General features: G+C 48.0%; 2 protein-coding genes and 1 long non-coding RNA gene across 7 annotated transcripts in view; 1 reads left to right on the plus strand and 2 right to left on the minus strand.

The window, feature by feature from the left end:
* Positions 1–967: 967 nt before the first annotated feature.
* On the minus strand, positions 968–5,084 carry LOC134156215 (CMP-N-acetylneuraminate-beta-galactosamide-alpha-2,3-sialyltransferase 2-like). 3 transcript variants are annotated; one of them, XM_062604090.1, is made up of 7 exons: positions 4,884–5,084; positions 3,143–3,408; positions 2,688–2,878; positions 2,308–2,487; positions 1,999–2,044; positions 1,701–1,820; positions 968–1,593 (listed from the first exon to the last, which is right to left on the minus strand). In XM_062604090.1, exons 2-7 carry the CDS (start codon positions 3,395–3,397, stop codon positions 1,426–1,428), a joined length of 960 nt encoding a protein of 319 aa, XP_062460074.1. In that variant the 5' UTR covers positions 3,398–3,408; positions 4,884–5,084; the 3' UTR covers positions 968–1,425. The 3 variants fall into 3 exon arrangements, with proteins under 3 accessions (XP_062460074.1, XP_062460075.1, XP_062460073.1); XM_062604091.1 differs by lacking the exon at positions 4,884–5,084 and adding an exon at positions 4,357–4,847; XM_062604089.1 differs by lacking the exon at positions 4,884–5,084 and having other exon boundaries at positions 3,143–4,847.
* Positions 5,085–5,144: 60 nt separating this feature from the next.
* Positions 5,145–15,937, plus strand: LOC134156216 (uncharacterized). Its single transcript, XR_009961858.1, has 2 exons — positions 5,145–5,689; positions 15,820–15,937. It is a non-coding gene; the product is annotated as an uncharacterized LOC134156216 (long non-coding RNA).
* The window catches only part of LOC134156213 (cadherin-4), a 459,282-nt gene continuing 449,837 nt past the window's right edge, over positions 15,520–24,964 (minus strand). For all 3 annotated transcript variants that reach the window (XM_062604082.1, XM_062604083.1, XM_062604084.1), the window contains 3 exons: positions 24,789–24,928; positions 22,811–22,975; positions 15,520–21,020 (listed from right to left, as the gene is read on the minus strand). In XM_062604082.1, the coding sequence (XP_062460066.1) occupies positions 20,814–21,020; positions 22,811–22,975; positions 24,789–24,928 (512 nt within the window). In that variant the 3' untranslated portion in view covers positions 15,520–20,813. The remainder of the gene's footprint in view (positions 21,021–22,810; positions 22,976–24,788; positions 24,929–24,964) is intronic.

A 24,964-nucleotide genomic window follows, 5' to 3' on the forward strand; every position in this document is an offset into this window, starting at 1 on the left:
CAAGTGAGTAAAGTGCTTGGTCTGTGAAGTTATAGTGGGATAAATTTGGAGAAATGAAATACTGTGGATTCCTGCCTCATTTTGAAGCAAACCAGAATCATTGCTCTTAAATCCCAGCTTTGTTATTAACGTGGTCCAAGCGGTTGGTGCCACAGTGCACACTGTGGTGGGCCTAGGATCAGATAACGCAAGTTAAAAGCTATTCTATAATTAATTTGAAAGTAGTTTTTGTTTTACATTTGAAACAAGGATATTTAATAAATCCATGGGGTTAGGATTATATAATATCACAGTGTGAGAAAAGGCACATGAGGAACAAAAAATGACCTGAACAGCTTCAGTCCCACAGCAAAGCACACAGCTTGGTACCTAAACCTTTTTATCAAGAGGAGGAAGATGAATGGAAATAATGCAGCAAGAGTTTAACCCACAGTTAAACAGTTACCACCTATCACTTGTCTTTCATAAGAAAACTAACTGCTTGTAAAGCTCAGGAAGATGTTGAGCACACAGCACAGCTTAGGACTGAGAGAAAACAGGGAAGGTGAGGGGTAGGTAAGTGCAAGACTTGGACTCAGTGTGGGAAACTGGGTATGGCAGAGAAGAGGAACAGAAGACACAGAAACGGAGATTAAAAAATCATTGAAGCTAATAAGTAATACAGGCTTCTGGTATTAAAGAGCTTATGTGTAGGAGAGTTTCTATTAAAATGTGGTGATTTTAATAGACTGAAAGACCAAGTGACTCATAGCTGTGGAAGAGCTGAGTTTGAGTCAAGGATGTTCATGTTTGTGATTGAATGAAGGGAAAATACATCCTGCTAACCCTGCTCTGGAGGAGAAAACCTCCACTGGGGAGCTGTCTCCAGGGTCTGCAGTCTTGTTCTGCAGATGAAGCTGAGGCAGATTGTGCTGTTTTCCCAAAGCAGTAATAGCTCAGTAATAGAGCAAATAATAATAGATTGACCTGTGTTTTCAAAATCTGTTCAAAGATCAGTTAAACTGCACTTGATTCTGCTGTCTTCAGACAGCTTGTTTGACTTCTCTTCCTTTCTTATTCTTCTTTGATTGAGCTTCAGAGTTTTTTCCTTAGTTATAAAAATATTGCCTAAAGAACAACTACGAACGTCCCCCAAAAGCTTCATCATGCAGACAGCCACCACCACTGCTGTCACCAGTGGCTTTGTGGCCACTGCAGGGGTGCGCACAGCAGCTCATAGGTTCCACATGCACTTCCAGCTTCATGTCTCTCCTTCTCTTCCAACCAGAATGGGCAGAGCTGTGTCCAGCCGTGTGCAACATCTCGTGACATGGGAGCGTGGCACCCACAGTGCCCAACTGATGGGGCCAGTGCAAGCAAGCTAAAGAGCGGGGGAAGCTGCCAGTTCCTGCACTAACAGCCTGGCTTCAGTCTTTTGGAAATGCATCATCTGTGGAATAAAATCCTGCCTTCAGCTGCCAGTCTCTCGATAAGGCTGAATTCGATGTCAGCGTCATGGACCCTTGTCCTGCGGAAGGCTCCAGACCAGCGGTTTTTCTCCCAGTAGTGGTGCCAGTTCCCTTTGGTGTCTGCTCCGAAGCCAAACACGGAGACCTGCACATGGCAGGAAGAGCTGCAGGGCCCTTGGCTGGAGCACACACACACAGAGGCAATGGTTGCCCTGCATCAGTGCCCGGCCCTGCAGGTGCACTCACACTCACCTGCTGGCAGGCATGCAGGGCGAAGAGCAGGGCTGTGAAGCCGGTGGAGGGATATCGCCCGTGGTGCTGCGTCCAGTTGTCATGGATGTACTTGAGGAAAGCTGGGCTCAGGATCAGCACCTGAGTGGGGAGTGGGGGAGTGGGGGAGCCATCAGGTGCTCATCCTGCTGTGACCCGACAGCCAGCCCCTGCCACCAGTGCGGCTCCTGCTCACTGGCTCTGCCCACATCCAGCTGAAAACCAAGCCTGGGCTTTGCCCAGGCAGCTCTGAGTGCCCCATAGGAGCTGGAGCTCTTACCTTGTTTCTGTCTGCTTTGATGAACTGTTTCACTCTCATGTATGTGCTGCAAGAGCCAGAGGACAGCAATGAGCAGGGGCACTCCTGCTGCTGGGGCCTGCTTTGGAGGCTGTCCTCCAGTGGGGACAGCCACCATCCCACCCATGCCCACAAACTGCAGTACAGAGGGATGCAAGGACTCTCACCCAGGGGCCTTTTGGTCTCACCAGGACCATGGTGCCCCACTGAGGCACCAGGGTCTCCAGGACCACCCCACACCATCCCCAGGGGCTCCAGCACAGTACGTGCTGTCCCCCAAGGCCAACGCACTGTGTGAGCTCTCCAGTGGAGAAGGTGCTGGCCACCCACTGCAGGTCCAGTGGCTTGAAGGGGATGAGGACGAGGTGGACGCCAGGCTCAAGGTCCACTGCGCTCTCTGGGTACATGAAGTGATGGGTTGTTCTCATGCCAACATCCAGCTCAAAGCCAGCAATCTTTGCCCTGTTCATCCTGGAGGACAGCAGGAAGGCACATCCTAAAGCAAAGGTGCATGCCACTCTGGTCCCAGGCTGCCAGTCCCACCAGGCAAGGACACCAGGTCACCCTGGCCAGCAGCAAAGAGGGGACATGGGTGATGCAGGATGGCTGGAGACTGGGGCATGCCGGGTCCTGGGGAGACAGGGAGAGCCCAAACCCTTCAGGTCACCCACCTCAGCACCCAGTCGTGCGCATCAATCCGCAGCCCATGGCCGGAGCCCTTCAGCCATCCGGAGTTCCCCACCACCGCACAAGTCCTGCAGTGATTCGGGTCCCACATGCTGCCGGTTGGAGCTGGGAGCACAGTGAAGAGCTGCCAAAGTATGGCCTGGAGCTGGACACCCCTTGAGGGACCCTGCAGTGTCTGCAGGGCAAAAGGCAGAGACAAGCAGCATCAGCCCCTGGCCAGTGCCCTGAAAGTGGGGGGAGCCCTGCTCCTCCCAGCAGAGCCCTGGGAAAGGCACAGAAAAACCCAATGGGATGTTAGGAAAAGGGTGCAGGACAGCTCTGAGATGGCGTGGGGGCATAGTGAATCCTTGCACCCACTGTCCCTGCTTTTAATCTTGGTCCTGCCCATCACAGGCAGACCCAGGGAGAGCCCCTATCTCCCACCTGTGCCCCTACTTACCAGCCACCACTGAACCACGTCGGAGGAGAGCTCATGGGCTGTGCCTGTCAGCAGAGGCAGCATGGTCGTGTTGTAGCGGGCATTGAACCATGTGGAGCTGTTGGTGCTGGTGGTGCAGTAGGCAGCAGGGGCGCCAAGGTGGGAAGGAGCCTGAGGGAAGGGGCTGATGCCACCCCTGGGGGCTTGGAAGCATTGCCACAGGACCAGCAGCAAGCACAGGGCCAGCACCACCTGCATGCGCCTCTGGCACAGCATCCTCACACCATCTGCAGTGAGATGTCACAGGGACCAGTGGCAGCAGCACCACTGGATGGGCCCCTTCCCACCCATCCTCCCTGCCCAGCCTCCCGGGACATCCATTGGCTGCTCACCCGTACTGCAGGAGACCTGAATTAGTCTGGTTCTCATTTCGTTTTCAAACGAACAGCTTTATTGCTGTGCTCTGCTTCTGGCACTGCCATAGTTACCTAGTCTGGGCAGGGCTGGCTGGTGGCACATACTGTACAAGGAGCTGCTCTTTGCCTGTGACACTTTTAGGGTCTGCAGATTGACCCCTGAGCAAGCAGCAAAGCAACATCACCCCTATCGCCAGCCAAAACCCTCCAGAGCAGCAGCCCTCTGCCCATGAAGCAGCTCCTCTTCTGTAAAGCCCTGCCACCTTCTCCCATGCACACCAGCACCAGGGAGCAGCTTCTGCACACAGAAGCCCCTTGGCCTCCCCACTGTGACTGCACTGGTGGCAAATCACCTCCTCCTCAGCCTGGGGATTTGCAGCTTCAAGGGCGCTGAACCATTGCCAGGAGGCAGGAGCAGGAGGTACCGAGTGTATGCATGAACCTGTCTTAAATACTGTAATTATGCGACATTTCTGTTCTCCATCTAAAAACACTTAAGTAAACCTAAAGTCAGACTGAAAAAGGTGTTCTTGTCTTCAGGGAGTTCACAAAGTGCTCAGCCTCTCAGGACCTGCCTCCTGTGGGCTAAGGAAAGCTTGAGGAGAAGGGATGTGAGAACAGCCTCCATTCTGGGGAGAGATGAAGAAGCAGGAAGGGTGTCCCCTCTCTACTGGGGAAGCTGAAGGAGAGAAACCCACTCCTGCCTTTACCCTCTGCTCCCCCCAGTTGCCTGGGTGCCGCGGGTCCTGCAGCTCAGAGGTACCTGCTTGCCGTGGCGTCCAACCAACCGCACTCAAACAGGAGCCACTGGACACACACCTGACAGCAACGCTGCTGCTCCAGGTGCCCAAGCAAGGAGCAGAAGCAGGAGATGGTGAGGAGCGGTCAGATGATCCTGGGTCACCACAGCAGGTCGTGCTGCAAGCTGCCCTTCCAAAACACACCTGAGCCGCCAGCTCTTCCTGAAGAGAAGCTCAAACAAGTTATCACCACTGCACCAGGAACACAGACACGGGTGCTCCCGAGCAGGAAGCAGCTGTGAAATGTCACCTCCTCACCCGCAGGCTTGGGGGGACCTTGAAGGCCCCAGTGCCCTCTCTGCTGGAGGCTGCATGGCCAGTGCCAGCAGCTCCATTAAGCCAGGGGACTCAGGCAGCACAGTGAATATTTCATGAAGCTCTTCACAGACACCATCCTTTGGGAGGGCAGAGCTCTGCCAGGCAGGGCTGAGCAGCCCATGTCCCTGTCTGTGCCCATGTGCAGCCCATGCTCCATGGGTGGGACCCACAGCCCCATGACAGCTGAAACACCTCTTCTCCCTGCCCCATGCCCACAAGCGCCCTTACCTTGGGGTTCCCCGGCCCAGTGCCATCAACCACAAGCCACTGCCGCTGCCTCTGCCCCAAAGGACATCGCCAGGAGCTCCCCAAGCCCTGCAGCCAGGAAAGAGACCCCAGCCAAATGTCCCCAGGGCCCCTCACCTTCCTGGAGGATGCACTGCTGAGCAGGGTGAAGGGGATGCTCCCGAGCTCCGTGGCCTCGCCAGCGCTTGTTGCAAGCTGCAGAATTCACCACAGGAAGAGGAAGTGTTGCACCATTACGTGGCAGAAAACAGAGCCTCGGGGCGAGTGGCACAGTGAGGTCAGAGCTGCTGCCCCTCCTGCATGGTACCCATCACCCTGGTGCCCCAGCACAGCCCCAGCACACCATGGTAGCTACTGGTCCTGCTGGATTTGGACGCCCTGGCCATGTTCCCAGGGCTGAATCAGGAAATACATCATTGCAATGTTTTTCTGAGGCTAGGAGAAGCTGCATGGACTGGAACTGCCCTCCTGGGCCTGAGGGTCATAGAACCATTGAGCACTTAGGGTTGGAAAAGCCCTTAAGATCATCCAGTTCCAACCCCCTGCCATGCAGGACAGGGATACCATGCACCATGTCACCCAAGACTCTGTCCAACCTGGCCTTGAACAGTGACAGGGATGCAGCATCTCCTGCAGACACTGACACCAGCATTACGAAGGTCTCATTTAGCTGGTTTCTTTTCCTCACCTGAAAGGGATTTGGGCTCAGAGAGGACAGAAAAGCTGTGAAATGTGCCCCAGCAATGGAGAAAACGCAGCCTGTGGAGAAAAGCCATGTGAGCTGAACTGTGAGTAGTGCTATCCAAGGGGAGGTCAGTCCTCTTTGCTCTCATGCCTGAGAGGAGGTTTGGTGCCTGAGGGAGAGTGGTGAAGAGGAAGGTGTAACATCTCAAACCAGAGCAGCGCCGTGAAATACACAGCACCAAAGAGACGGTGTTCAGTGGTAGCGGGCTCAAAGGGCCTCTCCATCATTGCTGGGGATGAACAGGCACCAGAGGGGCAATGCCCTGAGCTGCCACAAAGCACATTTTCTGGAGCACAGACGGTGAAACCCGGGAGGGAAGAATTAGGGATGGCTCAGGCGCCACAGGGTGGTGCTGGCTCCACAGCATTTGCTCGCGTTTCATTTTATTTCTGTTTCCCACCTAGCTGTTGCATTGGGAACAATAGCAGTTGGCAGTGCATGTCAAAACCCCAAATTCACTTGCAACTGCTTGAACTCGTAGCCGCAGATTGGCATTAATTTATCAGACCTTACTGAGTCAGTAACGTCATGTAAAAGAAAACTGTATTTAACAACTACTTGTATTGCAATAGCATACACTGAGTGTGCTCAGCCCTCAGCAGAGGCCCCTTTCCCAGGGGTTTGCATGACAGCTCCAGAGCCTCTGCCCCCAGGTCCCCATCCTGCTCTGCTTGAGATGATGCATTAGCCAAGTTTGCCCGGTCTCTGTGGCGCACCACTCCTGGCACTGAATGGTGAGCATGGTGGTTTTGAGCTCCCTGCGGGCAAAGGAGGAGTTAAAGCTTGTGTGTGGGTTGAAGGATTTATCTTCCAGCCTTTCAGAAAGCCTCCAAGAGGAGGTTTGTGGAGGGAGCAGGGTGGTGGGTGCTGGTGGGATATGTCCCTCTTGGAAGTGAGGAGTGGTGGGAAGCAAACGGCAACTTCTGGGGTCTCTTGATTTTTCAGCTACAGGGGAGCTGGGATCTTCCTGGGATTTGGGGTGCGGAGAGACAAATTCAGCCCATGTCTCCTGCATGGTGATGCAGGGCTCGATGCTCAAGACCAAAGGGCTGGTCTTAAAGCTGGGCCAACACCAGGCACTCTCTGAGGTGTGTGCAGTACAGCAGGAGCTCTGCACAGCTCCAGCTCTTCCTTTTGTGCAGAAACTACCTGCAAAACATCAGGACTCCTGGGCAGAGGGAAAAAGCCGCATAAGCTGAAATCCCACAGCACATGCTCCTGGAATAAAGTTCAGTAAATGCAGGGGGGGAATTCCTACCCCTGCAGCAGCCATCGGATTGATAGGAACCGCCGGTATCTTTCAAATGGCTTTAAGTGGCTCAGTGTAATGGGACTGGTTTTATCCTTTTACTCTTTGCCTAGGGGAGGGTTGAGCTTTATCCTGCCTTGTGAGCTTGAGAAATTTATGTAGCTAACTTTCTGTTCTTCGGGCTGATTTCCTCTCCTTTGGGTGCCTTCATGGGGTGTTTTCCTTCATCCTTTCCTTCCCTGGCACCATTTCACTGTGTTCTCCTTCCCTGCAGAGCTTCAGTCACTGTTGTCACAGAAGAGAGCAATGATGAAAATTGATCTTTTCTGAGCACATGCCTGTTACTAAGGCTGATACATGGGGGATCCTTCATCCCTACTTTTGCTTTGGTTATGTGTGGAAGGAGGATGCTGTGGCAATAAGCTAAATCCCAGTTAAAGCCCAGCATTTCACTGGTCTACCGCAGCTCTGCATCACGGACTCTTCCACAAAGATATTATCCAGGTGCCAAGGGAGAGCAGGGAGCAACCCATGGGAGAACAGGGATCACTTCACTCACTGTCTCCTGGTTCTTTCGTGCTGTTTGCACCAACAAGAGGCTTTTCTTAGCCGTGTCTCTGCTTAGAGGTGTTTAAGACATCGTTGATTCATCACTGAGTTTCCAAAGTCAGGGATCTGCTGCTGGGAATGCAGTTGGGCCTCCTGTCCTGGTTTCAGCTATAACAGTCATTTTTCGTCCTGGTAGCTGCTGCAGTGCTGTGTTTCAGCTTTATCTGAGAACAATACTGATTGATAACACACTGATGTTTTTAGTTGTTGCTAAGTAATGCTTATTCCAATCAAGGACTTTTCAGTCTCATGCTTTGCCAGTGAGGAGGGGCACAAGAAGCCGGGAGGGAGCAGAGACAGGACCCCTGACCCAAACTAGCCAAAAGGGTATTCCATACCACAGCTCATCATGCCCAGTATAAAAAACTGGGGGGAGTTGGCTGGGAGGAGCCTATTGCTGCTCAGGTTGGGCTGGGTATCAGTTGACAGGTGGTGATCAATTGTGTTGTGCATCAGTTGTGTTTCCTGAGCTGTCATTTCTTCTCTTGCTTCTTCCTATTATTGTTATGGTCATTGTTGGTATTCTTTTTATTATCACTATGTTTTACTTCATTTTAGTTATTAACTAAAGTTAATAGCAGCTCAAGGTGAGCGGGCGGTTCTGTGGCACCAGCTCCCTATGTGTGCATCTTCCCTCCTCCCATCCCGCTGCACTTTCTGCAGCAAGCATCCCCTGTGCTTCAGCAGCAGGAAGCTGGCGGCATCGCAACAAGGTGGGAAAAACCCCTTTTTCTCCAGATAAGTTTCAGTGTAGAGCCTACGGTCTCGCTGGTGCCTGTGCAAAAGCTCCTCCTGGCAGCGCAGGCAGGAGCACTGTGTCATCCTGCCCACACCATCGCTCCATGCTCCAGCTCCTGACCATGAGCTGAGCCTCTGCTATACAAATGAGTGTGCAAAAAACCTGTGAGCCTAACACAGCTTCCCAGGAAGTTGCTCTGCAGCCTCTGCAGAAGAACTCACTTTCTCCTTAGCTTAAGGCCCGGGTAAAGAACTAATTATTTGGACCTAAGCTTAAATCTGTTTCCACAAAGATGGATTTGTGACTCTTGCCAGCTTCCCCCTAGAGTATTGCAACCTCATTTTGTTCCTCATGAACTTCTGCTGAGGTGTAAAATAACAACAATATTGAGCACTAAAATCGCTGAAGAATGGATTAAATTATAATGCAATCAGTGCGAAAGACCCTCTGTCTGCAGTCAGCAGCATTAGGCTGTCCCGGGAGGGGGCAGCCTGCGCGGGATCACTCAGCCAGGCCGGACGCTTTGATTTCATCATGGAACTGAATTTCTTGGGCAGAGAGATTACTTTACCAGCTGCCACGTGTGTACCATGGGTGCCTTGGCATCACCTTGCCTAGGCCAGAACTCACTCTAGGAAAAGGTACAAAAACCCATAACAAAATAAGAGAGAGATGGCAATGCATATTTTAAGGTCTACAGCACATTTCTGGGGAGGGATTGCTTCCAACTTGCCACCTCTGTGTGGACTTTAAATCACAACTTGAGAAGCAGGCCCCGTCTGGGGCTGTTAATGTGTGTTAGTGTAGGATTTAGCATATCAGGGCTCCAATCCCCACTGGGACTTTCAAGAATAAGTTCCTATTAATAACTAGGACACAGCCCAAGGGATGATTTTCAGGCATTTGAAACACCCTGGACCACAGCCTTGCAGCCCTCTCACAGCCTGGGGACAGGGCTGGGTCCTGCCCTGCTCCCTGTCCTGCTGAGCCCTTCACCCTGGGGTCCAACACTGCTCCTCTGTTCACCCCACGCCACCATGTCTCACTTGCAAGGAAAAAGGGTTATTTGTCCATCAGTGGCTCCAGGCTGTGGTGGGATGCTGAATGGTAACCTCATAGGAGACAAGTTGTGTCACCAGTGCCAATGCAAAGAGACATCGGGTTCCTTGTGGTTCCTTGTAGCTGGCTGTAAAACCTCTCGGAGGGTCTATCCTTGCTCAGGGCATGTTTAAGGTCTCTGCCATGGAGACACCTTTTTGCCTATATAAATTCTTGTTTATCTGCTCCTTGAATGAAGTGTCTGAGCTGACAAAGCTCTTCTTTGGTCCCTTATTTGTCACAAAAAGTACAGGGACTTAATTCTCTTTCTGGCTGTGTTTAATTTAGCTGCTCCTCATCAATGAGGGAAGCAGGAAAGGGAATGCCAGCATCAGAGGCGTGCTTTTTCTTAGAAACCCTGTTAAAAAGACAACTCCTTTCTGGAGAAGACCCAGTGTTGCCCTCTGCTCCATGCTTAGCCCCAAAAGGAGCCTCAGCGTTATTCAGCCACGCTTATTAGGATGCTTTGAGAAAAGTGATCCTTGAGGATCCTGCCCTGATACACTCCTGCAGAAGGCAGGCTGAGCTTGGCCTTGGCCCTTTGGCTGCTCATCTGTGCTGTCCTGAGGTAATGAAACGGAGAGTTTCTCTTAAAAAAAGACTTCTTCTGCCTTGACTGAAGTCTGTAGGTTTACTGCAGCCTCTCCCAAGAAGGAGGGAGCCCAGATGAAGGGGACTGAGCTTCCATCTGCAGAGGGGTGGCATGGCCACGGCTCCCGCAGTGACTGGACGTAACTTGCATTTATCTGTAGTCTCACTTTATTGTTTATTTGCTAAGTCTGGCTGAAAAGGTTTTTTTTTAAGGCTGTTTTGGGCTTGTGTTCTAATGTACTTGTTTGTGAAAAGGTTGCTGAACTGAAACAGTGCTTTCTTTGCAAAATGGGAAGTTGAGTGGGTCCCCCCTTCTGCTGCACATGCAATTGCATCAGCGCCACCAAGGTCCTTGTGCAAAGTGTAAGGACAAAGAGGGGCGACAAGCAGCAAGCTGAAGCAGGACAAATGGAAACCCAAGATGCTCAGTGAAATATTTAGTGAACCATTTTGAGCAAGGAAAAGGTTGTTCCTCTTCTATTTATGATAAGGTTTGGAAGTGAGGCACTGCCTAATTGCAGATGGCTAAATACCTGTGGTAAAGCCATGCTTTCTATTTGTACGCTTCCTTGCGTTAAGACAAGGGAAGATGACAATACTTCTGATCAGAGGCACTTAGGTAACAGAAGTCTCCTGTACATGCATGTTTCCCTGCTCTGGTGTACTTAGGAGCGTATTTCAGGCAGGGCTGGTAGCTGGGGTGATGCACAGCACACGGTAGTGGTGGCATCTCGCTTGGGCAGATCCTCCTGGGGAGCTGAGGTAATGGAGATTTCATGTCAGCCTTGTCCCGGGTCCCCCGAGCCAGCACGGCCACTGCACTGCAGCGATGTGTGCTTGTTCTGGGATGGGTATTTGCTGTTGGCTGCATGTCTTTTACAAGGGCACAAACGTAACGTCAAAAGAAACCACTTTGGTAATGTACTCAAAAGGTAAATATTTCATGCAGTACTATAGTAATGTGATGTATTTCCTCCTTGAAATACTTTGTTTTTTGCCTGAGGTCTGGGATTCGGGGCAGTTTGTAGAGCTGGATTCTTACATCCTCGCCTCCCCAGCCTCTTGTGTTCCTTTTTCTCAAGATGCTGAATTTCTTTCTGTCCATACAAAATGCTAAAAGCAACTCAGTTCCCAGAAAAAAGTGAATTCTGATTATATGATGGTTATTGTTTTAAGCTCTTGGGATCAATAGCACTATATTAAAGCAACGTATTTGCTCCTTCTCGAGGTGTGATGTGAAAGGAGATTCATGATGATAAATGTTTGGCAGGGACCTCAGCTGGGAAACAGACGGCACAGGCCAGTGAGTCTTCACATAGATATATAGACATATATATCTGCTTTGCACTTATTGGTACCCCAGCTGTAAAAACTGGGTGATGAGTGACTGCCTTAGCAACTTCAGCATAGGCATTTGCAGGACAGTGTGCACTCTGGAAAGCTCAGGCTGTAAACCAAGGATACGAAAAGTATCCAACATCTTTAACTAATCAGCAAAGCCTTTGCCTTTGACCAAACCTGAAGCACTTACACAGCACCAACATCATGGTCTCACCAGCACAAGACATCTTCAGCAGTGTCTGGCACTGGATTTTATCCCACCCCGTACATTCACCTGGGGAAAGCTGTGTGGGATATGGCAGGACACCTCATCCCCACCTTGCTTGCGCCACAGAGGTTGATGATGGGATGTTAAACCCCTGATGCAAAGGGCTGGGTATTGTGTGCAGAGCAACAAGCGCTCAAACTGCATTTTTGCAGAGGACTATAAATGCTCTCACATTTCCTGGTGGTTACATTCCAATCAATATGGTTTTCACAGACCAGGATTAGTTATGTTACCTTTTGTACTCCAAGGTAACTCCAAGTACTTCATAAAGTAATGAGTTCAGCTATAGATAGCACAGGTTAATGGCATGGCCATTAGGTGCTCAGTGATAAAGCTTCCATGCAGCCTCAGATATTATAAATCTGGTTTATTAAGAATGGAAATATTGACAGAGACCCGATTCTGCCTTATTCCTTCTGCAGCCTCCCAGGGATGTTTGACAATCCACTTCTGGCAGCTTCCAGCACAGATAGAGAGATTTTAATCTCTCAGAGGAAAACTTCTTCTGGGGCAAGCGTTAACCCATTGATTTATGTTTGCAAACATTTGCAAGTGTTTGGAGGCTAAACCAGAGCCAGGATAAGCATAAACCAGAGGGGCTGCGCTAATTCTTCAAACCAAGAGAGGTTTGAAGTACTTTGAACTGATGATGGCCAGACTGGCCAGCCCAGCTCTTCATCCTTGCCCTCTGATCTCTCAGCCTGAGCATCGTGCCCTGCTGCCCAGCTCAGTTTAACAGCTGCTTGGTGTTAGGTGATGATTATTTGATATCTTTATTACCGGATTTAAAGGTAGATCCTGCTTCTCCCTGTTAGCTAGAGAGGGGCAGGTTCCCTTTCGCTGCAGGTGGAAACGACCCCTCCTAAAGCAACTGGGTCACTAATTAATGCAAACCCATGGTGTTACTTGAAGCAAAGTTTTCCCTTCTAACCCTGTCAACTGAGCACAGCTCACCAAAGCCCCCAGGCATTTCAGAAAAGCTTTGGGGTCATTTGGGTTAGGCCGGATTAAAAAGGTGGATGAAAGATGTTGACCGAGGCATCCTTTTTCCCGCTCCTCTTATCTCCATCAAGAGGGGGCTGAGTGGGCAATGGCAGGGAAGGCAAACCTACCACCAAGCCATGGCCTTGCAGAAAGAACCCAGGAGTATCCAGGAGGTTGCATTGCACTTACTTTTCAGCCCTTGTTATGGCACAGGGCCCTTGTCGCCGGGTTGGAGGTGTGCTAGATTGCAGCCCAGCCCTCGTGTGCCCACTGCAGGGACACCCTGCCACTCCCCACAGCCACCCCTGCTGCTATCTCCCCACTTGCAGAAGAGCACTGCAGCAAAAAAAAGAGCCTAAAAAAGAATATTCTCATTAAAGGAAGAAGGTGGGGAAGGGGGGGGGGGGCAGGGGACGAGCAGGGAGATGGATTGTGCTGTGGTGCTGAGACAAGAGTGGAGAAGCTGTACCTTAATCATTGAGAGGGGAGGGGGGAAAATCCCACAGCTCTCAGGAGAAAGCATTTGCTGGTGTGAAACGATGCTGCAAAGGCCCTGGTGTGCCTGTGGCTCAGTCCCTGCTCAGGAACTGGTCTGGTCCCAGCTCTCAGGCTCCATTGTTCAGGATGGGAACATCTGACCACCCTCCCCTTGACATGCAGTGCCATCCCTGCTCTGCAGTGACCTGCACATCTTTAATGTCTCATTAATTCTGTCCCCCCGTGCCCAGGATCTGCCCAGGTGGGAAAGGAGAATATCTTAAATAACACCTCAAACATCTCTGCTTTCATCTGAACAGACTGCAGCACCCAAGTGAGTGCTGGTCCCTTTGGGTGTCTTTGGGTACCCTTGTCCTAGGTGCCTTTCTGTTTACACTGGGATTATGAGGGATGCTGCTGCTCTGGCTCATGAGTGTTTATGGCATGGTGCTGCTGTGGCTGGAAGGAGAAGTGCTGGGAGTATTTTCAAGGTAACTGGTCAAAGAACTCATCTGGACACGCAGTTCCCACAGTTGTCTATGTGTTCCAGTGTCCCCTGTCTGTCCCACACACATCTTGGTCCTTTGAAGCACTTTTGACCCTGCTTGGAAGAGGGAGAGTGATTGCTGCACAGTACAGCCATCCATGAGGTCTTCTTCACAATTAATATTTTTACTATTACTAATAGTACTATTAATACCATTAATGCTATTACTGTTACAACAACAAAAGAAGCCACAGCTCAGTCTCAAGGCTCCTGTTAGCACCAGTACACACCAGCACTGGGCAGAAAGGAAGCTGGGCATGTTCTCAGCTGAAGCACTCTCCTGCTCACACACAGGACCTCTGGGCACCAGTAGTTACAGCTGTGCAAATTGTTCTTTATAGATGGAATGAAATTTGCAAACGAGACAGCTTCATCAGGGGTTAATAAAAACCCAATGCTTCCTCTGTTTTGACAATAGTATAGTATTGCATAGAAAGTTTTGTTTGGTCTTTTTTGTGTTACCTAAAACTGCTTAACTCTGGTTTTGTAAAAAAACTCTGCTGTCTTTAAAAAGATGTATATATGTGTGGGAAATGGTGTCGGTAATGCAAAGGCTTTAGTCTGGACAACAAAGAAAAGTTCAGTTATTTAGTTAATGAAGGAAAAAAACGTAATCCCCGTGTGCATTGGTTTGGTCTGAGCCAAATTCTACCGCAAATTATGGCATCTGCCTTTGACTTGAGAGAAGAAAACCTAGCCAACCCAAGCGGCTATAATAATAACTGTGATAGTAATTGTTATTATTTTTAATTTTGGTACAGAAGTCCATGGATTGAGGGGAGGGTGGCTGTTTCCATCAGCTTAGTAAAAGTATCCACAACGGTCAAAGTTAAGCATGCAGCTAAATCATTTGAGGAACAAGAATTTCTACAGGCAGGTAAGAGCCTAATAATGTGATGATGAGGGCCCAGACTTCCACAGGTAGATAGCAGAAACTAATATTTGTGATGCAAGAGTCTTGCATTATTCAGTAGTTAAAGATGATTCTAAGAAAGGGAACAGCTTGAGAATTAGCAAAACTAGCAATAAAATATTCTTAGCTGACTCCGGGGGGAAGGAAATTGCCGTGTACAGGATTTGCATTCATCTTAATGTTTATTAAAAATGAGACAGCATTGCTTTTCCTCGCGCTCGGCTGGAATAGCTCCATGCCCTTCTGGAACTGTGTGTCCTCCCTGGCCCCTGCTCAGCTCCAGGACCTGCTGAAATCTCTCACTACTCATGTGGGTTGCTGTTGGGGTGAGGGTGATGGGAACCCAACCAGCCGCTCAGGCCATGCAGGACGATGTGAGTGCTGCTGCCAGTGCTAATTGCATGGCTTTGCTCCTGCATGTGGACAGAAGATGGACAAATACAACTGGGAGCAGCCAGCTCGGGCTTCCTCCTCTGGGCATCAGCTGGCCCAGAGTGCTGGGTCATTCCCTAAACGTTTTTGAACCATTCCTGGCAGTAAAAGGGCTGGCTGCTCTTGGGAGTGCTGCAGCTCACATGCAGAGCTGCAGGGCAACGGGCAGGGGAAGGGGCTGAATGTCCTGGTGCAGCAGCCACGAGGACTACCAATGTGCTAGTAAAGACCCTAGAATGTGCCTGAATTGCGCTAACACACTAAGATCTTGTGTTGCAGGAGCAAAATCACCACCCAACTGATGTGCACCAGCAGTTCAGTGCAGCACAAACATGTCTGCATGGGGGTGTGGGAGGAATTGCTGCTTGAAACGACAAGGGCTGGGGGCAAGACATATTTCTTGCTGTAAGGAATTAAAGACACACGCAGAAGCACCTGAGACCTCTCAAACTCCCACTGGTGTCTGCACATGTAAGACCCACACCTGCCACCAGGCTACCGTTTACCAGTCACTGCAAGGGTATGTAAGCGTGCCATTAGCGATGAATGAGCTGGGATGGGCATGTGGGGAAGGAAAAGGAAATAAGAAACATGAAAATAATAAACAAACTAAAAAAGCAAGTGAGACTATTCAAAAGGGGGACTTTATTTTTATTACACTGAAGCCAGACGTCAGTGCACCAGTTCAGCTTTGATACACAATAAATCAGCAAACCCGTCACTCAGTTTGGAAACCAAGATTGCAGTGGCACTAAAAACACACTGAAAACATTGACTTTCTTCCTTTTTTTTTTTTCTTTTTTTCCTCTTTTGTTTTTGGTACAAAAATGGTACAAACGACAATACAAAAGATTTGTGCTGTTGACGGTTACAAAAAAAGGTTTTTGAACTGGGTTAACGGATGCAGACTGCTTTTGCGCTTCAGCGTGAATACAGCGGAACAGCAGAAGTCTTCCTTGAGAACAACCACAGTCATGCGGGCTGCTACACAGCTTCTCCATCGGAAAAGGAAACATGCAAAATCAGAATTGAAGGAAGAGAAAGTGCTCCAGTTACACATCTATATGTTCTTGTTGCTTTTTGCCTCTATTTGATTTGTAGCTTCAAGCACTAACTACATTATGTACACAGGGTGTGAGCAATTGCTCACGGGGTCGGTGTGTACTGGAAAGAACTTTTATTTTCCCCATGGAACCAAGTTAACTTTGTGTGGGAGACACCTACGTTGTCTAGCTGCTGTTTTAAACATACGCATTCCGTGTTATACAGCATTCCCCCCCTCCCCCTTTTTTTTCCACACTTACAATGAAGAGCTCCAAGACATCACAATAAAAGTCCCATATTTTACCTTTGTTTTTTTCTGAGACTAAACGAAGTTGCAATCTTGGCATATTGCGTTGTACAGACCCTGCACTGACCAGTGCTGTTCTCCAATTCCTGACCATCTACCCTATGCAAAGCAGTTGCAGATGATACAGCCATTTCCTAGAGTCCCAATTATTCCTGGAGGCTGGATTTGGACACAACTACCCCTAAAACCAATATGAGAGAGGCTCAAAGTGGCTCAGCTGCAGGTGAGTGAACTCCCAACCAGCACCTTACATCCACCAATAGCATTGCCTGGTCCAACACGAAAGGAAATAAATATAAAATATGGAAAAATGCAAACCCAGAAGCCAAACTATGACTAGCACATAGGACACCTACAACAGATTTGCCTGTTTCACTGTGATTCACTGTCATTAATTACCTGCTGAGTATCCTCTTTGCCTTGCAAAGCATTTCCATCACTGATGCTTTTCCCTGTTTACAGGCTACATAACAAATAGGCTGCACCAAGGTGTGGGCCAATCTCTGCCAGCACTGGACCTGAGTGGTCCTTGGCTTGCTGATGTGCAGTTTTCACGCCTAGGAGGTGTCCAGTGTGCCTCAACGCCCTGGCAGTTCACTGTCCCCATCCCTTAGCATAGAGAGCTCTTGTGGTGTCCCCTGGCACTGCTATGGGCTATGGCGGTGACAGTGGCATTTTGGGAATGGGCTCCCTTCCACCTGCCTGAAATCAAGTCCTTCCCCACCACTGCATGGTGTGCAGAGTGGGGACTTGCATGTGAGGGCACAGCTTCTTTAATTTTTAATGCTTTAGTTTAGATTAGTTGGAGAGCAAGCATTCTGGTCTCAATGCATTAACCACTTCCGTGGCCTGAATTGTACCTTCAGAGCTGCCGTTTCCCCAGCCTGGCTCCTTGTAAGCCACTGTCACCTCCAGCGGTGAATGGCAATGGCAAATGAGGATCAGAGTGGGGGGACAGCACTGACACAGTCACCTTTTCAATAGGGTCCCTTGGATTAATGTAAATTTTCTTAGCTGGATTATAATAATAATAATAATTAGTATTAACAAGCAAAAATATTTGCAAGCAGTGATCTATTGTCATTGCTTGATGTGCTCCTCGCTTACCTTCTGCTGTTCCCACTGTGAAGAAAGGGGTCTGATGCTGCTGTTTACTTGTGGGGTTGTAAAGCTAAGTGATGGAGGGAGGAGGAGGAGGACAAGGGAGAGGAAGAGGAGGAGGAGGTCCTGCAGAGGGAGACTGAGCAGAACTGGCTCAAAAGACAATAAACTAGTTGGTTTGATTTATGGGCTTGTGGAGTTAGAATGGCTGTATTGCAAATGCTGCAGAAAAAATATCTGCTGATTTAAAAAAAATTGAAATGGGTTGATTTATTTTTAGTCACTCAATCCGTTTTGTTTGACTTAAGTTGTATAAATATTCTTAAAAGCCCAAAATGTTTACACAAGCTGATGTCTGATGTCTCCTTCATGGCCAAGTGGTTCCTGTCACTGCATGGCACATCCCCGTGGGTGACAGCGGGGCGATGCTGACCGGCCCCTCCAGCCTCCAGCCCCACAGCAGCCATCCCATACTGCTGCCGTTCCCTTCCCTACCTGAAATCCATCACCTCAGCCAAAGCTGCAGCAGAGAGCAGGCACCAAATGCTCTGGAGCAGGGACTTTGCTACTGCTCTTGGGTAAATGGTATCAGGTAGATAGCACAGCTTGGCTTGCAGCAGAGACCCAGCTGGCATCATGGGAGCCACATGAGCATCCTAGGAGCCACGTGGAGCTGGCAGGCAGCAGCAGCAACCCAATGGATGGAGAACCATCAGCATCACCCCAGCCCTCGATCCGGGTCCTTCTCTTGAGCTGGAGATGAGGTTATGGTGATGGACACAAAACACTGGCGGGTAGTCATCAGCAAGAAACACTAAGTGCGTTTTTATTATTCACTACGTCTGCTGTGACCGGGCAGCTTCTGTGGGGGTGCAAAGCCCAGATGGTGAAATACTCCAGCCTGTGGCTTTTCGGAAAGAAAGGGGAAGAATCAAGCCTGCCCGTAGGTAGACAGCAGTGGCTCAAGGCAATGCAGCCCACCCACGCCAGCCGGCTGAGGACAAGGGCTGTGAAGTTTGCTGAGGGTGGCCAGGAGGAGGTGGACAGAACGTGGCAGAAGCAAACTAAGACTTTCATAATGGTCACACAAGCAACTGAGTTCTCAACTATGGAACAGGAATTTGGGAAAGCATCAGGTGCCGGCAGTTTACCAGGCACTGCACTTCATCCTGGCTGAGGCACGTGCTGTGTGGCACAATATCCTTGCCTTGCTGCTGCCATCAGCGCCATCCCTCTCCTGAGGCCCAAGCCATCACCTCCTGCTTCCTCAAGAACTTGGATGAGAGAGTTCTGAAAGGACAAACTGTCCCATTGACTGACTGACCAGGACAAAAAGAAGGATCGCATCCTTGGTAGTTATTTACATACCGGTAACGTTGGAGTCGCCTCGGGCAGACTTTTACCACATTCCACTTCATACAAGACACATTTCAAATGCTCATTAATTTACAGAAATTGCATTTTATAGAAAATATGATACAATGAAATATAAAATGCACCAGGAGCATTTCAAAAATCTATAGAGACGATCTTGCAGCCTAGTATACCCTCTGAAACGACGTCCACTCATCACGGCAAGCTCTCGTCCTCTCATTCTCACTTCCCTCCCACCCCCCTTTAAACTCTTAGCATTCAACTTGAGAATTAATAGAGATATCAAAAAAAGCATGATTATCCCCTGGATAATCACCTTCCAATATTGTGCACATTCTTGGATTTAAATGAAAATATATCTAAGCACTTTTACAAGTTTTAGCGAACCCACTGCAAAATCGTCTGCAGAATATAAAACACAGGTAATCCAAGATTTCATAGCACATTAATTAAGTGGCTCATAATCCATTAAATGTGGTTTATATTACACATCCATGCAGTCTAAATCATTTTACAAACATTAGACATAAACCCACTAGTCCAAATCAGTAAAGGAAAAATGTAATAAAAAAGCTAATAACTATTCGTTATTGGTTAAACTGACCCTACATATAAACTAGGTAGTATGCTACCATTTATAATACTGATGTTGAATTATGCCTGGATGCTGCAAAACCTCTTGCTTACTTGGCAATGCTTGAGCATATTAACCACAAGGTACTTAATAGGCCCTCGTTGCACTTCTCCTCCAAAAAAACACATTTACTACAGATAGCAGCGCCTACCCATCGAATAGAAAGGACACACATTAGCTGAGTTACACGAGATTCTTGAGCTTTGGCTACTAATGCTCCAAGGCATTAATCTTATACTAGACTAACTTCATACTTACGGATGGCAAAAGTGCTGATAAACTGCTCCTGCCCTTTGCGCTGCCTCAGCCTCGAGCAGAGCCACTGCACAAACCCCTGCTTCCACCAGGAAAACAGCGTTGGCTTTCCTGCTAGCAGGAATCCCTGGGGTTGCAGGACACCACCACCTAACCCAGCTGGTATTTACATCACTCCAGAGGTCATGGGAGCCAACACACACCGATAGCATAAAAACAAACAACTGGGCCTTTGGTCATGTCATGATTTACTTTGTAGGGTTTAGGCAAGGGCTGTCGGAAATTTCTGTTGCAATAACCAAAGGCTTTATCAACGCTATAGTTCTATGCAGCTACATTGAGTGTGACCAGGTGACGACAGAGCCCCCAGTCGGTATTTTGCATCTGATAACACTGAATTATATACAACATGATGACTAGTTCACCACCTGCTGAGGCTTAAAGATGGCTGTTCAGGTTTTGACTCAAAACATCTTCCCCCTCCCCGAACCCCCCATCCGTTTCCACCCAGAACGAGTCACCCCCTCCAAAAAAGAGGCAAAAAAAGAAAAAAAAAAGAAAAAAAAAAGGAACAAAAACAAAAACAAAAAACAATCTCCAGAGTTCCTTTTTGTTAAATCCTTCCCAGCTAGAACTGGCTTAAGGTCACAGGGAGTGCTGCCCAGGATGGTTGTATGTTTGTTTTCGTCACTCCTGAGATTGAAGGGAATCTGATACATGCACCAAAAGGCACTTTCAAATATATATATATATATATATATTTTAAAAACAGTGCTTCTGTTCTAAGAAATTCAAGTTAAGACAGAGTGCCTTTCACTCTCTTTAGTCATAAAGCAGGTAAACGAGCAATATCCCAGCTGACATTAAAAAACCAAACCAAAAGAACAAAAAAAACCTGCAGCAGAGACAAGTGTTCATGCGAGACAGCTCAATATTCTAAAAAATAACATTGGAAAGGAAAAAAAAAAAAAGGGGAAAAAAAGAAAAGAAACCTCCTATGTCACCACTAAAAATAACAACACAGTCAGCAGGGGATATTAATTAAAAAAGCTGCCACATCTGTACAGTTCTTGCTTCTGCATCGGCTCTTTTTGTTAACGTTGTCGTCTGTGGGTTTGTTTTTTCTATGTTTTTTTCTGTTTTTTTTCTTAATATTCTTTTCTGTCTTCTTCTTATATTTGTTTTTAAATAACGTGAGGTCAGTTTAATCTTCCTCGCCTCCCCCGTACATGTCCGCCAGTTTCTTGAACCTGGGCCCCCAGTCGTTAAGGTAGTCGTAGTCCTGGTCCCCGGAGCTAGAGGAGTTCAGGGAGCTGACGGAGCCGGCAGTGGAGCCACTGCCCTCGTAGTCAAACACCAGCAGGGAATCATAAGGAGGTGCTGTGGGGTCATTGTCAGCCGCACGCAGACCCTGGGGGAGCAAACACAGGCTGTCAATACCCACCATAGGTGTTAGGGTGATGGTGCTAAGAAGTGCCCAAAGAAGTGGTAAATGCTCCATCCCTGGCAGTGTCCAAGGCCAGGCTGGACAGAGCCTTGGGTGAGATGGTTTAGTGGGAGGTGCCCCTGCCCATGGCAGGGGGTTGAAACTGGATGATCTTAAGGTCCTTTCCAACCCAAATCATTCTATGATTCTAAGGAAGGGTGTTTGGGTAAGGATCTGGGCTGGTGGGATGTTTGGGATCCCTATAGCAAAGCTAAAAGACGATGGGGAAAAGAGAAATGACAATGGTACAAAAATGAGGGTTCTGCAGGTTCCCTATGTTTGGGTGCCCCCCCTGGTTGAGCCCTCCTGGATGCCCCCAGCAGAAACCCACTAACTCCCAGTACCACTGTAAAAGACCTGGATGGAGCAGGAGGGGAGTTACTTCCAAGCATCCAAGTTTGGAACTGGAAAGCTTTCAGTCCTGGACAGCATGTAGTTTCTGGGGTTGCCTGTTAAGATTTCCAGCTTGGCCAGTGAAAGAATGACCAGCACCCGACCAATAACCATTATTTTAATTTTGATGATTTGGATTCCTTTAGAAAAAAACTCCAAACATCAATCCTAGCAAAACTCTGCAATTAAGAGATACTTGGGGTATGGAATTCTGGGCAGAGGGTTGGGAAGCATTGCTGGTCCTGTGTGTTGTGGGCAGCAGTGTAGGCAGGACATGGAAATGGCCTTGGGATATGAAGGAAAAGAATTGCTTTGCTGCAGCCCAGCATCAGGAAAAGCCTGGTGGAATAGACCTGCAATAAAGCAAAACGTTCTGCATTCATACCTTCCAAAACCCAGTCTCAGCATGGGGAGATGGAGCAGGTTTTACTGCAGCAAACAGCAGCTGGAACATGTGTAAGAGCCAGCCTTTACGCACATAGATGTATGTAAATATGTGTGTGAAGGATGGGCAGGAGCAAAGGAAGAAGAAATTTTAATGATAAAAATAAGAAAAAAAGCACAGCAGGAAGTGGATATAATAACAGAATTAAATCGCTATAACACTTGTTTTTCTAACTTAGGAAATGAATGGTGTGCTTTGTCTCGGAGGAAATAATGCATTGATTGGTTTGTAACTACTCAATCACCCAAAACTAAAAACAAGATAAGAAACACTAAACGGATAGATATTTGTACAAGCAGATAAAGGAGCAGTAATCTAACATAAAATAAAGAAACCCTCTCTCATCTGGGATGAATCTCTCTGTTCTGTAAACTCTTTGAGGCTTTAGACCAAATAGAACTTACTAGGAAGGCACAGACTGGTGAAATAATTACAAGTCCAGGAGTCCCAAATGGGTCCTTTGTCTCCGGGGAACCCATGCAGCTGCCTTGCCACCACTTCCCTATGATGATGACACTCCTTTGTCCACATCCAGATAAAGCTTTTACTTCAGCAGCTGCAATACTCCCAGTAATCCAAAGGAGACTGGGATCAGGTTCTACTGCCCGGATGCTGAAAAGCATGGCGTTTGTGAGATCCACAGATGAGGAATCTTTGGCTTTTTGCCTTGCACTTTGGCTTTTTACAGGCTCAACGCCTTTATTAGGCCAAGTCCTGTGTTCTTTGCTCATACCGCTTATTCCCCTAGTTTGCACCTGACTTCTCATGTGAGTAATAGCATCACTTGGTCTATCCAGCCAGGAGAATGTTGCATAGCTGATCTTAGCTGGCTGCTCAAGCTTTTAATATGTGACACAAGACACCCTACAGAACATACCTCATTAATAAAGTCACCAATATCCCCTGGATGTGGGATTACTGGTCTTATAGGATACTGCGGTTCAGCACCAATAGGTCTTTCATCCACCCTTCTGACTCCAGGTGTCTTGTTCAGAACATGATCCATGGTCTCTGGCTGCTGGAGCTGGCTTAAATCATAATCCTGTGAAAAATGGAAAGGCACAGAGTGAAACGAAGAGCTTTTCGTTCCGATCATCTGCTCACCCAATGTACAAACAATGTGAGAGGTCTAATCCTATTTCAGCTGAAGTTCAATGGCAAATCTGATCAGCAAGTATGCAGCCCCTCCATCTAAATTACAGATGAACTTGACCTCTGAGTAGCTCATAAAATTGACCTCCTAAGAGTGTATCTTAAAACATGAGTAAAATCAAATATTTAAATACTTCGTGACTATTTCACGTGTCGTCTAAATCTTCGGGATAAAAAATTGTCTTTTGTTTGCATGTGCACAGGGATACATCTAGCTTTTGATGAAATATATAATGTACAGACATTGCTGGTAGACATATTATTGCAATTACATTTCTACAGAGGTAAAAACATTAAAATGCACATTGCATTTATGCATGTAGGCCTTTCAAAGTAATTATGTTCTTTCTGCTCATGAAAAATCCCAACAGAATAGGTTTCTACCAAGGAAGGAGAACCAGGTAATATTTCATTAAAAATGTATTCATGCAGGTAATGGTGTTTTGCTGCTTTTCCTTTGCTGTTATTTTTAACGAATCCTTTCTAAAATATTTAAGCCTACAATGTAGTTGCCTGAAACCAGATACTTCAGCTGGTTTGAATGCTTATAGCAGCACTTTGTTCTACCGGTGAAACTATTCTTGTGCTCAGATGGGGATGATTGAATCTCCAGGAGCAATATTTATAAATAACTTGTCAGTGACAAGAAAAAAGAAATGCCAATTGCAAGGATTTTTCTGTGCAATTGGAACTTCTCAAGTTTTGGACAAAGTCCCTGCGTTGGCTCCCCGAGGTGGCTCTCGCCAGGCTCATCTGCTTGCCTGTGGATGCCACCGGGACCACCCTCAACCATGACCTTAGGGCTGAAGCAAGCAAGAATACAGCCATTACATGATTCAAGCCACATAATTTGTGTGAACATTATATTTGAGAGTGTCACAGGCTCTTTGCTTAGGCAGGAATAAAAACCCCGGTGTCTTGAACATGAGCAACCAAACTTTGCTGTTTTAGTTGAAATACATCCCTAGCAGAGGGAAAGCACATCCCAGGAGTACAGGCAAGGGAAGTTTTCATGCAACATCAGCATTGGTGTCTGTAAGAAGAAGCCACCACAGAAAAGCTGATGCATTCAGGCAGACTGTGGCTTAGGGCTCCATCACCAAGCAAAGCTTTGCCACCGTATGCTTCACAGTGGAAAAGAAAATTCCCAAATGTATTCAGACACTTCTCACAAACTACATTCAGAAATTAAAAGAAATTAAAGAAGCATTAGAGACGATTAAGTAAATGCAGGGAAATCCCACAGAAGCTCTAGGTTCAAGCAAGCCAAGGCAAGTGCCTGCAGCCACGGTTCTGGGGAGAGTGGTAGCTGCTGGCTGGGTTTTATAAGATCTCTAATGGGGAATGGTAAAATACACAAATTTAATGACTGAAATAATGTAAATACTGTTTGAATATGAGTGGAGTGGATTGATTTTTTTTTCCCTCCCCAGGAAGTTGACTAGGGCATAGACAAATCCACTTGGCATCGGACTCCTGGCACAGTCCTGCTCCAATGCCAGTGTCCCAGTGACACGCTGAATCCCCTGGACCTCCACTGGCTCTCACTGACGTCCATGCCACACTAGGGAAGCCAAGAAAGCTGCTTGGGAATAAACAAGGGGAACACAACCCTTTGCAAGTAATTTAGTGAAAATTTCTGCCTTTTTGAGAGTACAGATTGCACAGCTGCTCCTTGGCCACAACCCACAGGCTCTTCTCACCTGGTCTTCCTCTCCACCTCCTTCTTCATCGTACTTCAGGATATTGTCCCTGACATCGTCCTCGGGGTCAATCAGGAGCTGCTTGGTGTGGCGCTCCTTCTCCCGGCGCTTCATCCACACCACGAACAGCAGAACCATGGCTGTAATAGGGAAGAAGCTGGGTGAGCTGCAGCCTC

This window comes from Pezoporus occidentalis, unplaced genomic scaffold (assembly GCF_034315485.1).
Source record: "Pezoporus occidentalis ecotype Australia unplaced genomic scaffold, CSIRO_AGI_Poc_V1 ctg83, whole genome shotgun sequence".
In the NCBI taxonomy this organism is placed as follows: Eukaryota; Metazoa; Chordata; class Aves; order Psittaciformes; family Psittacidae; genus Pezoporus; species Pezoporus occidentalis.

What these genes read in the sequence shown, in the direction of transcription:
- LOC134156215 (XM_062604090.1), bottom strand. Translation starts at nt 3,397, where the DNA reads ATGCTGTGCCAGAGGCGCATGCAGGTGGTGCTGGCCCTGTGCTTGCTG. An exon ending in TCCACTGGAGAGCTCACACA is followed by an intron (nt 2,045 to 2,307) that starts GTGCGTTGGCCT and finishes TGGCTCTTGCAG; the next exon opens with CACATACATGAGAGTGAAAC. An exon ending in TCAAAGCAGACAGAAACAAG is followed by an intron (nt 1,821 to 1,998) that starts GTAAGAGCTCCA and finishes CTCCCCACTCAG; the next exon opens with GTGCTGATCCTGAGCCCAGC.